Source organism: Lissotriton vulgaris, chromosome 4_1, assembly GCF_964263255.1.
Source record: "Lissotriton vulgaris chromosome 4_1, aLisVul1.2, whole genome shotgun sequence".
Classification (NCBI taxonomy): Eukaryota; Metazoa; Chordata; class Amphibia; order Caudata; family Salamandridae; genus Lissotriton; species Lissotriton vulgaris.
The window spans coordinates 2,039,514,370-2,039,530,582 of record NC_141691.1 but is presented as its reverse complement, the minus strand read 5'-3'; the positions used below and the strand labels follow the sequence as shown (position 1 = coordinate 2,039,530,582).

Here is a 16,213-nt window from a genome sequence, read left to right as displayed (position 1 = left end):
ACTGGCATTTTATTAGAATCCAGAAAAATTCATGAAAACCAAAAAAGAAATTAGAATGGCTGCTTAAAAGAAGACACCAAACACCAGGTTTTTCACATATAAAATTAATTAGCTATTACAACAAACATGTAAGAAAGAAGGTGATACACAGGGTGAAGGCCATTTCCTAGACCATGGTGCAGCCAGGCTTATCAGAGCTCGGAGTATCTTGGCTCATTATACAGACTATGTGATGTGTCCGTTTTACTTCTGTCACTTCACCGCATAAACCTCTACTTCACACAGTGTAAGGAACTGGGCATAGTATGGAATAAGGATATGGACGTATTGTCCCTCCATCCCATTGCAGCAGAATACGGCAGGGTTGTAAATGTCTGACAGTGTGATCATACCACAGCTACGACAAAAGAGATAAAAGCAACAGGTTTAGGTTAATGAGAAACAATCCTGACTAAAAACAAAGGAATACATCATAAATAGGAATATATTCTCACTACATTTATAATTTCCCTCCGCTTAAATAAAGAAGGCAACCTCAAATCAATGTGACATTAGTTTTTTGGACTCTCTCCCATCTTTCCATTCTTGATGGATTCCTACATACCATGCCTTTACGTAGAGAATGTGATGGCTTTACCCTTCCTTTCCTTGTCATGGTGGCCCAGCTTTATCGATACATTACTTTGGTCCTATCAATATGGCACTGACCTTTGTGAATGTCTGCAAGCCTTGACTTTCCTATGAACATAGATGACCCCCAAACATAACTCTTCTCTGTATAACAACATCTTGTGAGCTCTTCAGTTGACCCACGCCTATCTTCATATTGACTAAATTCAATTTGGCACAAATTGGTAGACTCCTCTTTGATCTATAAACATTTCTCAAGAATCATCATTATCTGATTGTAGCAGCAGATTCACCTCATAATCCCTTGATGTTCCAGCCAATGAATTTAATATGCTATAAAGTGCACTCCCCAAAGATCACCATATCTCAAATTCATATCCTGTGTGATGAGTGAGGGAGTCTCATTCCAGAGTACACATGGACAACAGAATACTGCTAAAATGGAATGTGGTTCTTTGCTTTTCCACATCAAGATGCCAACAGGGTTTCTTTTCTGGGTTGTGCATGGGCTCAGTTCACAGAGATTTAATACACTGGGGTACTGATTCATGGGGATGTAAACCCTTTTCAATCAGCAATCACAAAAGGCCCTAAGTTAACCCTCTTGTAGGTTTGTCAGAAGCAGTCAGGCTAAACTTCGAGGTAATTTGCAAAGTATTAATGCAGCATACACAAAGTATTTAAATTAAACACAACACAAAAAATATCCTAAGTCAATAAAAAATAGATTAAATGAAATGAGACTATAATGACAAAAGTCCAATCAGTAGAATCTGAGATATGTAATGGTAAAATATTACGTGGATGCAGTGTCTAAAAATTAAAAGAGCCACTCTCAGTCCTCTGGTCATGCTAGACCCGGAGAAAGTCACATTTGCAGGCTGACTAGAAATAAACATACGAAAGGCACACAAATAATGGATGGAATGCAGAACAAATCAAAACATTTGTCCAGAGTCAAGAGACCTGGGTTAAATATATAGTTATTTTGCTTACCATGCCACCCCAGTTTAGACCCAGCAATATGCAAATCAGTCCTGACTCTGTCCGTTATGGGAAAAAGTCTAGCCCAAACTGCCAAGCCAGGTCCTTCGTGGATCGGAACAAGCATCCTAGGGCCAGTTTTTGGGTTTTACCCCTCTTCAGCTAGGCTAACTTGAATCCAGTAGCGCAGTGAGCCTGGGACCCACGTCTAGGCAAACCCATTGCACTTAGGGCTAGAAAGCAAAAGACACAAGAGTCCTGTGGTCTCCATGCCACTAGAGTCAAGCTAGCCGGGTTGATGAGCGTTATAACCCCAAAACCGGTTCCAGAAAGCTTGTTTCCAGTCCAGTGAGGATGAGGCATGGCATTTCAGGCTGCACTGTTCTCATTAGGAGAACTGTCAAGACTGATTTGAATATGGCTGGGTTTACACTGGAATGGAACAGGGGGCAAACAAAATTGATTTAGGCACAGATCTCTATATTAGAGTGAATACTTGACATTGTTCAGCATTCAGTCAATCAAGTGTTCTTTTTGAATTTGTCACTACGAGTGAAATGGGTATACCCAGACATGGGTCCTGTGCTCTCCATGCCACTGGAGTCAAGCTAGCCTGGCTGATGATGGGTGAAACTCCAAAACCAGTCCCAGGATGCTTGTTCCCAGTCTAGGGAGGGCCTGATCTGGCAATACGAGATGGACTGTTCACATTGGGAGCAGGGTCAAGATTGATTTGTATATTGCTGGGTTTAAACTGGAAAGGCATAGGGAACAATACAATGATGAATTTAGGCCCAGATCTCTGAACTGGGGTAGATGCTTGACATTGTTCAGCAATCTGTCCATCAAATGTTCTTTTTGTAGAATGAACCAATGGCCAGATACAGGAAACAGGATAGTCCCACTGAGAAAGGTTACCTTCTCCAAGTCATGTGCAAGAGTCGAGAAATTCAGGAGTTCTCCTTTTTTTGAAGAGGAGTGCACGCTGATGCCATCCAATGCTCCAGTGACTGGAGAGGCACCTCTTGGGGATAAGAGATTCTAGTTGAGCCCAGCAAGACACAGGCTTGTTCAGTTGCAGCAAGTCAGCTGGTCAGTTGCAGGGAGGCCTCTAGAGAGTATTGTGTCACTGTAGCTCAGAACAAGAGGTCGGTCAAATGACCTTTAGAGTCACTCAGGTAGCCTGGGATAAAGAGAGCAGGTCTAGTCTTTCTTCGCAGTGAGTAGTTCAGGACCCAAGCAGCATGGCAGTCCTCTGGAGAACAAGTCTTGCCTCAAGCAGTAGGGCAATCCTCTGGGGAACAATACAATCCTCAAACAGCAGTGCAATCCTCTGGTAGCAGCAGGGCAGGTTCTCAGAGGAAATATGCAAGCCTTGTCCCTTGCCTCTGGGGAACAAGGCAAGTCTCAAGCAGCAGAGCAGTCTTCTAAAAGCAAGGTAGGCCTCCAGCAGCAGGGCAGTCTTCTGAAGAACAAGGTAGTTCTTCTTCTGTATTGTCCTCAGCTATAGGAATGTACTGAAGAGTTGCTCAGGAGGTCCAATATTTATTACTCATGCCATCTGTTGAAGTGGGGGAATTCTACAGTCTATCACTACATCTGCTTCTGCAAAGGTCTTACCATGCCATGCCACGGATCAAAGAAGTCTAGGGTCACAAACACTAGTGTTAGGTTTCTTTGTGTGTGCTAGAGGCAAGCCCTTGGAAATATAAATGGGTGCAGGGTACAGCTCCAACCCATCTTTTCTAGAAGGATGGCCATGCTATTCACATTTAGTCCACTATTGTTAACTCTCTGGGTCCAATACGCATTCTTGATGGTGGAGCCATTAAGAGACCTGGGCAGCTGGGAATTCCTAGAAAGCCTAAGAAGGAAGGCTATGGGTAGGAAAATGTGTGCTTTCTAAAAGTGGCATTTTCTAAATGTTAATCTAAAATTTGATTTAACCATCAAGGGGGATTTTAAAAAACAATTAATTTAAGTCCAAACTTGAAATATGAAATGAAATGAAATGAAATTGGATTTATAAAGCGCATGGCTGCCCGTAAGCGTCCCAGCGCTACCATGCGAAAATAAGAAGCTCTGAAGAGGGGCAGGGGAATTTAAGAGGCTTTGGGAAAAAGAAGGAATTTAAGAGATTTGCGGAATTTGCTAAGGGATGGTTCAGTGCGAATGTGTCTCGGGTGGGCGTTCCAGGTCTTTGCTGCATTTACCGAGAAGCGACGGCCTCCCGAGCGAGCTTTCCTAACTCTGGGGACTATGACCAGGCTTTCAAGGTCCAATCTCAGGGGCCGTGAGGGTCTGTACGGGCGTATCAGGCTACTTAGGGCCTGGGGACCTTTACCTTGAAGAGCTTTGTGGACGATGCATGATGATTTAAAGGAGATACGTTCACGCACTGGGAGCCAGTGCAAGGCTTTCAGCAATGGCTTTGCTGATGCTCTTCTTGGGGCACCCAGGAGCATCCTGGCAGCAGCGTTTTGTACTCGTTGTAGGATGTTAATAGTGGCTTCCGGAGCTGCCAGGAGCAAAGCATTACTATAATCCAGTCTGGACAGGATCAGTCCCTGAATTAGTAGTTTTCTGGATTGGAAGGGTAGCAGTGGCAGGACTTTCCGCACAGTTCGGAGCAGGCCGAAACATGTGCCTGCCACTTTCTGGGCATGTGCCCTGAAGGTTAGTTCAGGCTCGAACCATACCCCCAAGCTCTTGATTTTGTCTTTTGGTGAGGGCACCTCTCCCATGCAGGGGGGCCAAGATGTATTGGGTAGAGAGGAGAGTTGGTGACCCAGCATTAAAATCTCGGTTTTTGCTCCGTTTAATTTGAGCTTGGAGTTAGTCATCCAGGAAAAAATTTCCGAGAGGCAGGCTGAGAGGTTTTCTGAGCATCCCGAATTTTGCATCAGCGAGATGACTAGTTGGGTGTCATCAGCGTAGGTGACGCATTTAATCCCGAACGGGGCTACTACCTCCTCCATTGGGGCCATATAAACATTGAATAGGGTAGGGCTCAGGGATGAGCCCTGGGGGACTCCGCACTGGAGGGGAGTAGATTTGGACATGATGCCATTTTCCCAGATCTTAAATGCTCGTTCATCCAGAAAGGATTCCAACCATTTCAGGGCCATTCCCGTGACCCCGAGTCTTGCAAGACGGTGGACTAGTATTTTATGGCCCACCGTATCAAATGCAGCGCTTAGATCCAGGAGGATCAGAACTCCGGATCCCCCTGAATCCAAGATGCATCTAGCTTCCTCAGTTACCACTATGAGGGCTGTGTCAGTGCACTGGCCTGGGAGGAAGCCCGTTTGCGAGCCACTCAACAGGTCATTGTTTTCTAAAAACCCAGAGAGCTGTTTATTTACAATTCTTTCAGCAATTTTCCAAGCAAAGAAGGTTAGCACTTATTATATGTAATAAGGTGTATAAATGTTATACACTGGGAGAGATAGCACTTCAGATAGTAAAAAACTAAATTTGTAATTTTTCCACTACCTGGACATGTAAAACCTACCAACACATGTGCTATTTTTTAAATATAATGCACCCTGCCCTATGGGGCGACTTCAATGTGTAAACAAAGGTCTAGCCCTCACAAAAGATGTATTTTGCTAGGCCAAAATGGCAGTTTAAAACTGCACTACAGATTGAAGTGGCAGACCTGAGGCATGTTTTTAAGGGCCACTTTAGTGGATGGCACTATGAGTGCTGCAGGTCCACTAGTAGCATTTAATAGTACCATTTTACTAGAGACTGACCATTAAATTGAATCTATTAATCAGGTTAAAGTCAATTGCACCATGCTTGAGGGAGAGAGCACAAGCACTTTAGCGCTAGTCAGCAGTGGTAAAGTGCACTGATTCATAAAAGACAACAACAACTGATTCAAGAAAGGAAAAGTGGGAAGGCAAGCATTGGGACAACCCTGCAGAGAGGGCCAGTGTCAACAGGAGACATATATGACGTGAATAAAAAGGACAGAAACATCCTCAAGGAGTAGAAAACTTTATTTAAGCCTTCAGCAACATGTTGGGAGACCACCTGAAAAATGTTCCTAAAGAAGTAAAAATTTGGATTTTTAGTCTAATTTAACTTAATCCACATTTCTAAATAAGAACACAATACCAATTTTGAGAAAGCTAATGGGCATTTATTCTGATTTTTTTGTAATAATATCATCATAAAGTACATTAGACAACAATGTACATTTCAAGACATACAAGCACACATAGCTACTCCTACAAGCTTCCATTTAACACTATGGGGCAGATTCTGATTCGGGAAAGAAAACCGTCCGACGATTCGTATTCGTAGCCGTTTCCGTACGAATCGTCCAAATCCACCCGAATCACATAGTACGATCCATTTCATAAAAATACGTCTGAATCCTTGCAAACCGTACGAAATTCATGCGAACATCCGCACAACACGGACTTGGGAAATAAACCGTACAATCCGTAAACATGTTGTATGACCCGACAAGTACGATCCAGACTGGAGACTGAGAATGGGATTCGTACGGGAAAACGTCCTCACGTATCAACTATGATTTGTACGGAAAACATCGCGTATGAGCGAGCCGCACAATCCAATACGATTCGAACACCCCCTGCACAAAGCACATGCGAACCCCGGAAAAACGTCGCGTATGAGCGAGCCACAAAAACCAATATGATTAGAACCCCCCCTGAATGAAGAGCACATGAACCCTGGGAAAACAATGCGTATGAGCGAGCCACAAAAGCAAATACGAATCGAACCCTCCCCCCTTGAACTAAGCGCGCACAAACCCATAAAAACAGCACAAGGAGGGTGCAAACGACTCACACAACACCACAAAACATATCTCCTGTGTACAAATCATTACAAATGAATGTCCTGGCCAGATCCAAACAGGCAAACAGAGGGCCTAACTCACACCCACCCCTTATAACACACCCACAAAAAATTTAAACAAAGTCCCACCCACAAATGGACCAATAAAAAGGGCCCACACACACAAACCATGATCCTTTGCAACACACCCATTTAGCCACAGAGAGCCAGACAACAGACAAACAACTGCACACATCCACCTTCACACATAGATGAAGTCATCAGAGTCGAGCCACAGCTGTTTGGTGCATTGGTCAGACAGACCAGCATACCTCAGAAAACACAACTGTGTTGCACCCATCAGACGCACAGGACAAAATGCCAGGCCAGATGGTACGATCTGCGGAGGATGGTGAAGAAGAAGATGGACACCGACTACCAACAGAGCCAATACACTGGAGGTGGTGGTCCCCGCAGACCAGTACAGTACCATCCCTGGGAGGAGAAGGTCATGGTCCTGCTACCACCTGTGGGAGTACATGGGATTGAAGGATTCGTAGAGCCTGGTGAGTGTACAAACAACTCATGTAACATGGGGGTAATGGCAGCTACACAAAAAATGCCCGCAACAAGCGCCAAGTGCCAGCTGTCCAAAACCACAGGCAAAAACAACGCAAATGCTACTAACATGTGTATGTTCCATTAACCAACGAAGGCAATACCATGTCCCATGCTACAGGAAGCACAGACCCAAGATCAGATGTTCTGTATTCTGGGAGGGTGGGTTTCACTAAATGCATTGTGGGACCCCAAATCAGACCCAATTTCCTGTGCGTCCGCAAGGGGTAGAAGGGGGGATCTTGGGCCCCCCTGGATTGCCAGTGTTACTGGTGTTGGCCCAATCAGGGCCGGCCCTAGTCCATCGTGCCTTAAAAATGGTCCCATTGTCCCAGGTGGTACGCTCGACATTGGGTGGGAAATATTGCAATGGGTAGGGTGAGAAGGGTGCAAGGGGGAGTGGAGGAGGGTGCAGGGGGAGGGTGAGAAGGGTGCAAGGGGGAGTAAGAAGGGTGCAAGGGGGAGGGTGAGAAGGGTGCAAGGGGGAGTGGAGGAGGGTGCAAGGGGAAGGGTGAGAAGGGTGCAAGGGGGAGTGGAGGAGGGTGCAAGGGAGAGGGTGAGAAGGGTGCAAGGGAGAGTGGAGGAGGGTGCAAGGCAGAGGGTGAGAAGGGTGCAAGTGGGAGATGAGGGGGTGTAAGGGGGAGGGTGAGAAAGGTGCAAGGGGGAGTGGAGGAGGGTGAGAAGGTGCATAGGGGAGGGTGAGAAGGTGCATGGGGGAGTGGAGGAGGGTGCAAAGGGGAGGGTGAGAAGGTTGCAAGGGGGAGTGGAGGAGGGTGCAAGGTAGAGGGCGAGAAGGGTGCAAGGGGGATGGTGATGAAGCTAAAATTTTGCACACCCCTATAAACATCTCTGTGGATGCCCATGTCCAATTGTACTCATCCCATATGGCGCAGGTACACAACCCTTCACCATGCTCAATACACATCGAGTGTAAATGTACTGACCAGTTACCTGACACTGGGCCCTGGTGTAGGCAGCACAAACCCCTCCTGTGACCAGTGCAAACACAAACACCAGGACATCAAGGTCAGATATCCTGTGCAGGAACTCACAGCCACTGTCATGGCAGCATGCTCCATGGGTGGACAGCCACACCATGAGGGAGGCCAGTGCCAACGCAGACTCCAACTACCACCACAGGCTGTCATACACACCCCTTACACAAACATACCCACCTGGAACAGGCAATGGAGTTCCCCACTGTCACAATGGTCTTGTAACACAACTCAACCAATTCAGATCTGATGAAGCATCCAAGCAACAAATGCATGGTGCACGTTCACAAGCCACTTGCGCCTCTTACATGCCCCTGATGCGTCACCTCTGTGAAACAGCTGCGGCACAAAAGAGGTGCCATAGTGCTGGGAATTTACAAGGTGACGCATCTGGGAGATGTGTTACGTCCTAAAGCCCTGCACCACAAGTAGGTGTACTGACACAAGGGGGAGGGGGTGGGTGGGGGTAATGGCACAGGCATGCCTCTCAAAAGTGGCAATGTGAAATCTACAAGATTCCACCCTGTCACTTATAAGCACTTGCTGCGTCAAAACCCTGTGCATGGCTGATGCAGGCGTAAGGAATGAAGCAACATTGTGCAGATATGTCCACACAGACGATTGTTGGAGCTGTCTTGCGCTGGTGACGCTACTCCATCAATGAGCCTACTTATACAGCACAGATGTGTGACGCTGCTGACCCATTTTTCCCACTATGGTGCTCCACAATGTGAATGCGTTGCATCTGTGCTGGCATTGGTGTGGTGCACAAAGACTGGTGAATCCCTGCTGATATGCAGGGCTGTGCCAGTTATAGTAAATATGGCACCCCCATGTCAATGACTCATGGGGGACACATCAATCGGACACCACAACATACCCATCCACAAGTGAACATTAAGGACAATCCAAAGCATGGACAACTACCAGGTAGAACTGTGCCAACTACAATGTGTATGAGAAATGGATGTTGCATTAAATTGCATTAACATAGTCTTTCTCTCACACCCACAGGGCAATGTGCAGAATTGAACCCCAATGATGGGGAAGATGATTCACAGTCCCAGTGTCCGCAGGACCCTCATCCCACCAACAGCGACACCTCTCACCACTCCGCGGATGACCCCGACCGACCTGGCACCTATGGTGCCCCAAAACGTGCAGCATCTGGATCAGGCAAACCTTCGCCACCACCACCACCATTCCTGCCACATCCCAGCAGACAGCTCAGAGCCCTGCTCACACTCAAGAACTGAGCCAGTCTGACAATGAGGGACAAGGTTCGATGGCCACCCATGAGGGGGCAGACAACACCACCACTGCCATCACTCATGGATCCCGTTGAGCCGATGTGCTCACAACGGCAGGCCAGGCTCATGTGGGCAGGGGTGGCGGGAGTGGCAGCAGGCGGAGGCGAGAACCTGACCAGACAGCAGCAGGTCCGGGTATGTCTTAGCTCCGCAACATCATGGAGGATTACCGGCAGTACACCAGGGAGTTCAGCCAGGTAGTAGGGGTCCTCACAGAGATAAAAAACCTGCAGGCAGAGCAACAAGCCAGTCAACAAGAACATCAAGGACGGATGGAGGCAAGACTGGCTGAGGGACTTTAGCCATTCACTCCGTCGGATTGCTGACAACATGCAGCACCCTCCCTGTGTCACCAGTTAAGACACTTTGAGGCAAAGACATCCACCAGGCACAGGGAGGGAGGAGGAGGAGGAATTATCTGATGGAGCATCCATTGCATCATCAAGGCCTGCACATGAGGGTCCCCCAAGAAAGGTGGATCGTCCACAAAAGACACACTGAGAGGCAGTGGGACATGCACATCTCCCAGGACACCTGGTTTGGCACCTGGAATCTCTGTGCAACAGCATTACCTCATTTGACTGTCCTACACTCCCACATGGACTTGCTGGTTGCAGTCTGACCAATGATGCCAAGCACTGTGGTCTGGACTCTGGTGACTCAAACGCCAAGGCATCACATCTCCCTTTGTGAACTTTGGTTACCCCCCCTTTTTGTACTGCACCCATCACCAACTCACATTTCCTGCACAAGAAAGATAAATAAAAAAAAAACACTACTGAAATTGATGTTGTAGTCAGTTTCCATCATTCTACAACATACGTGTGGGGATTAGACAAAGTATTCCACAGTGTGGAACAAACTCAACCCATCCATACACAGGGATCTGAGTATGGTCGAGGACACACATAGGTCACAATGTATCATCAAATACATACATGGATCGCTTTACTCACCTGTGATGGTTTCAATCTGCTGAGGGGGGGGGGGGGTCTGCCATACAGCTCAGACAGACAGTTTTGGAAGAGTGTAATGAAGGTGTAGAGGTCATGGGTCATGTGGAGGTGCCAAGGGAGGGAGTACCAGGTCTGTTTGGTGAGGTGGGAGAACTAGCTTCCACATGCAGTTGCACTTTGGATGTAAAGAATGGTGCACAGGGCAAGGTTGGCTGGAAGGAGTTGGTGCAATGTTAAGTTATGTTATGTTAAAATCATTTTTACCGCACACGGTCACCAGACGGTTTCATGGGGCTCATAGACTAAAGCAGAAGGGTCAAGCAGCAGGGTTACTCGTAGGCTAACTGGAAGAGATGTGTTTTAAGAAGTTTGCGAAAGAAGGTATAATTGGAACATGCAGCACCCTCCCTGTGTCACCAGTTAAGACACTTTGAGGCAAAGACATCCACCAGGCACAGGGAGGGAGGAGGAGGAGGAATTATCTGATGGAGCATCCCATGCATCGTCAAGGCCTGCACATGAGGGTCCCCCAAGGAAGGTGGATCGTCCACAAAAGACACACTGAGAGGCAGTGGGACATGCACATCTCCCAGGACACCTGGTATCTCTGAGCAACAGCATTACCTCATTTGATTGTCCTACACTCTCACATGGACTTGCTGGTTGCAGTCTGACCAATGATGCCAAGCACTGTGGTCTGGACTCTGGTGACTCAAACGCCAAGGCATCACATCTCCCTTTGTGAACTTTGGTTACCCCCCCTTTTTGTACAGCACCCATCACCAACTCACATTTCCTGCACAAGAAAGATAAATAAAAAAAAAACACTACTGAAATTGATGTTGTAGTCAGTTTCCATCATTCTACAACATACGTGTGGGGATTAGACAAAGTATTCCACAGTGTGGAACAAACTCAACCCATCCATACACAGGGATCTGAGTACGGTCGAAGACACACATAGGTCACAATGTATCATCAAATACATACATGGATCGCTTTACTCACCTGTGATGGTTTCAATCTGCTGAGGGGGGGGTGGTCTGCCATACAGCTCAGACAGACAGTTTTGGAAGAGTGTAATGAAGGTGTAGAGGTCATGGGTCATGTGGAGGTGCCAAGGGAGGGAGTACCAGGTCTGTTTGGTGAGGTGGGAGAACTATCTTCCACATGCAGTTGCACTTTGGATGTAAAGAATGGTGCACAGGGCAAGGTTGGCTGGAAGGAGTTTGTGCAATGTTAAGTTATGTTATGTTAAAATCATTTTTACCGCACACGGTCACCAGACGGTTTCATGGAGCTCATAGACTAAAGCAGAAGGGTCAAGCAGCAGGGTTACTCGTAGGCTAACTGAAAGAGATGTGTTTTAAGTAGTTTGCGAAAGCAGGTATAATTGGGACAGACTCGGATTGTAGTCGGAAGAGAGTTCCACAGTGCAGGGGCAAGAAAAGAGAAACAAATGAATGAAATGAAATGAAAATTGCACTTGTATAGCGCATAGCTACCCGGAGGCCTCGCAGCGCTTGTGAATGATTACTTAGTGCGTGCTTGGGGTAGATTAGCAGGTGTTAGCAAACAGGTGCGTTTTCAGGGCCTTCCTGAAGGACATGTGATTGTTGTGTTCCCGAAGAGAGAGCGGGAGAGAGTTCCAAAGTCTCGCCGCCGTATGAGAGAAAGAGCGGCCTCCCCAGCGAGCTTTCTTGATTTTGACGGACGTTGCCAGCTGGAGGGTGCAAGAGCGAAGGGAACGGGACGGAACATATGGCGTGACCATAGGATGTAGAATTACAGGGCCCGTTCGATGGAACGATTTGTGTAAAATACACATGGCTTTAAATTGCACTCTTGCCGCCACAGGGAGCCAATGGAGCTCCCTCAGGGCGTTCTTAGCTGACTGCCAGCGGGGGATGTTGTAGAGTAGGCGCGCCGCACTGTTTTGTGTGATTTGGAGCTTCTGAGTAACGGAGATGGGGACTCCCATATAAAGAGCATTCCCATAGTCCAGGCGGGAGAGTATCAGGGCCTGGACCATAACCCTCCTCGCCTGGAATGGGAGCAGAGGGAGCACCTTCCGCAGCATCCTCATTAGCCCAAAACAGGTGGCGGCCGTCTTGGTAGCCTGGACCGAAAAATCGAGTGCTCTATCGAGCCAGATCCCAAGGCTCTTTATCTGGGACTTGGGGACGGGGAAGGAGCCTAAACATGGAGGCCAGATGGATGCAAGGGCAGAGGGAGAAGGGTTGCCCAGTAAGATGATGTCTGTCTTCTCCCCATTAAGCTTTAAGCAGGAAGATTGCATCCATCTGGCGACAGCCTCTAGACAGGGGCCTAAGGTGAGGGACGATCCCTCAGAGTGGTCTAGAGAGACCACCAATTGGGTATCGTCTGCGTAGGTGACGATACGCACACCAAAGGGATGGACTATCCTGTCTAGAGGTTCCATGTAGGCATTAAAAAGGGTAGGACTTAGGGAAGAGCCCTGGGGAACCCCGCACCTAAGTGGGTGTTTGGGAGACACCACTTCACCCTCAAAGACTTGAAAAAAACGCTCATCCAGGAAGGATGTCAGCCACTCTAGAGCCGCGCCCGACACGCCCATGCCCGCCAAACGATGTAATAACGTGGCATGGTTAACCGTGTCGAACGCGGCGCTGAGGTCTAGTAGAATGATGGCGACTTTTCCTCCCCGATCCAGCACGGCTCTCGCTTCTTCCGTTACCGCAAGGAGGGCGGTTTCGGTTCCGTGCTGAGGACGGAAGCCTGTCTGAGAGGCACGCAATAGACTATTGGACTCTAAATAGTCCATTAGGATGTTATTCACGTGCCTCTCAAGCAATTTACTCAGCCACGGAAGAAGAGAGATGGGGCGATAGTTTGCCCAGTTGCTCTGGTCGAGGTTGGGTTTTTTTAACAAAGCCTTCACCATCGCACATTTCCAAGATGGTGGAACAGATTTGGAAGAAATGGACGCGTTAAGAACGTCTAAGATGACTGGACGAACGACGTCCAAGACCTTGATGAGGGTCTGAGGAGGTGCTGGGTCATTGGGAGAGCCAGAAGTGATCTTAGGGATCAGTTTGTCTAGTCCAGGGGTGTCGAGAAGTGGGATTTCCTCCAGCTTACAAGGAACAGAGGAATCAGAGGTGATGAGGAATTTTGAATCGTCCGTAGTGTTGTTAAATGAAGAGTATATGGCCTGAATTTTTTGAGAAAAAAAGACGGCCAGATCATTACAACGGTTTTGGGCGCCTTCAGCGGAGGGACGCTCAGCCGGAGGCGAAATAAGGGACTTAGCGATTTTGAAAATTTCCCTGGGGGCATTCGCCGCCGCATTGATTTTCCCTTCATAAAAAAGAATTTGTGCTGTTTTCATCTCCAAACAAGAGCCTCCGTGCTTTTTAAGTTTATACCTGGGGACAGTTAGGAGGTTGTGTGCAGAGGACCGAAGATTTCTTGAGGGAATGTGATGCTTGAGGCTGAGGGAAGTGAAAGCTGGGGCAAGAGCAAGAAGTGCCTTAAAAACAGTGCAACCCAGTTTAAAAGTGCATCGAGAGGCAACTGGGAGCCAGTGCAATCTCCTCAACAGGGGCGAGACATGTTGGTGCTTAGGCTGTTGAAAGACCAGTCTGGCCGCCTGATTTTGTACCAGCTGAAGCCGATGAAGATAGCAAGCAGGAATCCCAGCATACAGGGAGTTGGCATAATCAATACGGGAGGTGACAAGGGCCATGATGACAAGTGTGAGAGCCTCAGTAGTGAGAAACCTGTGAATTTTGCAGATCCTGCGCGGATGGAAAAAGCAGGAAGAGGTGACAGCATTAATTTGAGGCCTCATAGATAAATCACTAGATATAATTACACCAAGGCTTTTCACCGAATTGACAGGACAGGGTGGGGGGCCAAGGGAAGGGGGCCAGAAACTAGAGCTCCAAGGATTAGCCAACCCTCCTTTCAGCACCAGCTCAGTCTTGCTGGGATTGAGCTTCAGCTGGCTAAAATGCATCTACTCGGAGATGGCAAGCATGGTGGATTGGAAATTAACACAGGAAGAAGGGGAGGAATCAATAGGAACAATTAGCTGTAAATCATCCGCATAATTGAAAATAGTGACCGGGGTTTGACGGAGAGAAACTATAAGGGGTTGCATGTAAAGATTAAATAGGAGGGGCGAAAGAGCAGAGCCTTGAGGGACACCACAGGAAAGTGAGGAATAGGGGGCTGAGAAAGTGGACAGGTGGACTGACTGGGTGCAAGAAGGAGCTGATCCATGTTAGAGCCATGCCCTGGATGCCCGCATTTTTGACACGGTCGATCAAGATGGCATGATTGACCGTGTCAAAAGCAGCCGACAGATCTAATAGAACAAGGGCTTGCGGCAAGTTCTTATCGGCGCCTTGCCTCAGCACGTCCATTACAGCCACGATGACAGCTTCTGTAGAGTGGGCCAGTCTAAAACCAGCTTGCTGGTCATCTAAAAAAGAAGACCCTTCAATGAATGCCTGAGGCAGCGGGTGACATAAGTCTCCAGAATCTTCCCCAAATAGGCGAGAAGGGAGATCGGCCGATAATCACTCAGGACAGATGGATCAGCGCCATGCTTTTTAAGTATGGGGACAACAACCACCTGTTTAAAAGCATCAGGGACAGAGCCTGTGGCAAGCGAGTTGTTAAGAAGTACCAACGGGGGATCAGGACATGCAAATAAGTCGGCTTTCATGATTTGGGGGGGACAACAGTCGTTAGGGGAGCCTGAGCTGACCGCGTGTAACAGAGAGATGAACTCTGTCTGGGAAATGGGAGGGAACTCGTTAAAACAACGAGGATTCATGGGGGGTAAAGAACAAGCAGTAGACGAAGAAGGAGGATGGATATTGTTTTTGATGGTGATGATTTTGTCAATAAAAAAGAATTAAGGGAATCGCAAAGGACTGGTGAGGGTTGGGGTTGGGCAGTAACACGGTCAGGCAGAGAAAGTTCCTCTACGATTGAAAAAATATCCTTAGTTTTATAGGCAGAACTTCGGATTTTCTAAGAGAAATAGGAAGTTTTGGTCAGTAAAATAGATTTTTTGTAGAGTTTTAGTAAATCAACATATGCAGTTTTTAAAAGTGAGTCATAGTTACGCCTCCAACGGCGCTCAGCTTGTCTAAGGGCCAGTTTGTCCAGTTTTAATTGATCTGTGAACCACTGCTGAGCATCGTGAGGACGTTTAGTTTTAGTAGTTCTCAGCGGGGCCACCACGCCGCTCGCATGTTTCAGCCACTGTTCGAGGGCGTCAGTCTGGGCAGATGACATAGTCATGTCGCTGGGGGCTGTAGTGAGTAGGATAGAATGAAATTCAAAGATGTCAGCTCGCTACCAATTCCGCGCAGTAAAGTTGGTGGTGGGTGAAGGGCGGTAGGGCAGGGAGAATTTCAGTGAAAAAGAGATGAAGAAGTGATCCAACCAAGTGCAGGAATATACTGGGGGAGGAGCGATATCAAGATAGCAAGATTGGCTTTCCACACTTGGTCGAGCATATGGCCTTTATTATGAGTAACCACTGAGATGTGCTGTTTACAATTCAGGCCAAGTAGGAGATCATTAAATTCTTCAGAAAGGCTACTTTCACAGGGGTCTAGCGGCCAGTAATTAAAATCGCCAATGATGAGAATTCTATAACTAGCCGGGAAATGAGGTTACCAAATTGATGGGAGAAAAGAGGCATATTGTCGGGGGGTCGATAGACAAGAACACAAATAAAGGAAAATTTGGGAGAAGTAAATTTCAAAGTGAGAATATCAGTTTTGGGGAGAGTGGTAGTTTCTAAGATTGTAAAATATATTGGGAACGAATGATAGCAGCTACCCCCCCACCGACTCTACCCGCTGCCCTATTGGACTGTAGGATGTAATAGCCCGTAGGG

The 16,213-nt window shown here is 47.5% G+C and overlaps 1 protein-coding gene across 1 annotated transcript in view; it reads right to left on the bottom strand.

Annotated features, from left to right (window-relative positions):
- Positions 1-252: 252 nt before the first annotated feature.
- The window catches only part of LOC147724920 (fucolectin-1-like), a 349,691-nt gene continuing 333,730 nt past the window's right edge, over positions 253-16,213 (bottom strand). The window contains exon 4 of the mRNA XM_086967087.1: positions 253-397. Coding sequence (XP_086823213.1) covers positions 253-397 — 145 coding nt within the window. The remainder of the gene's footprint in view (positions 398-16,213) is intronic.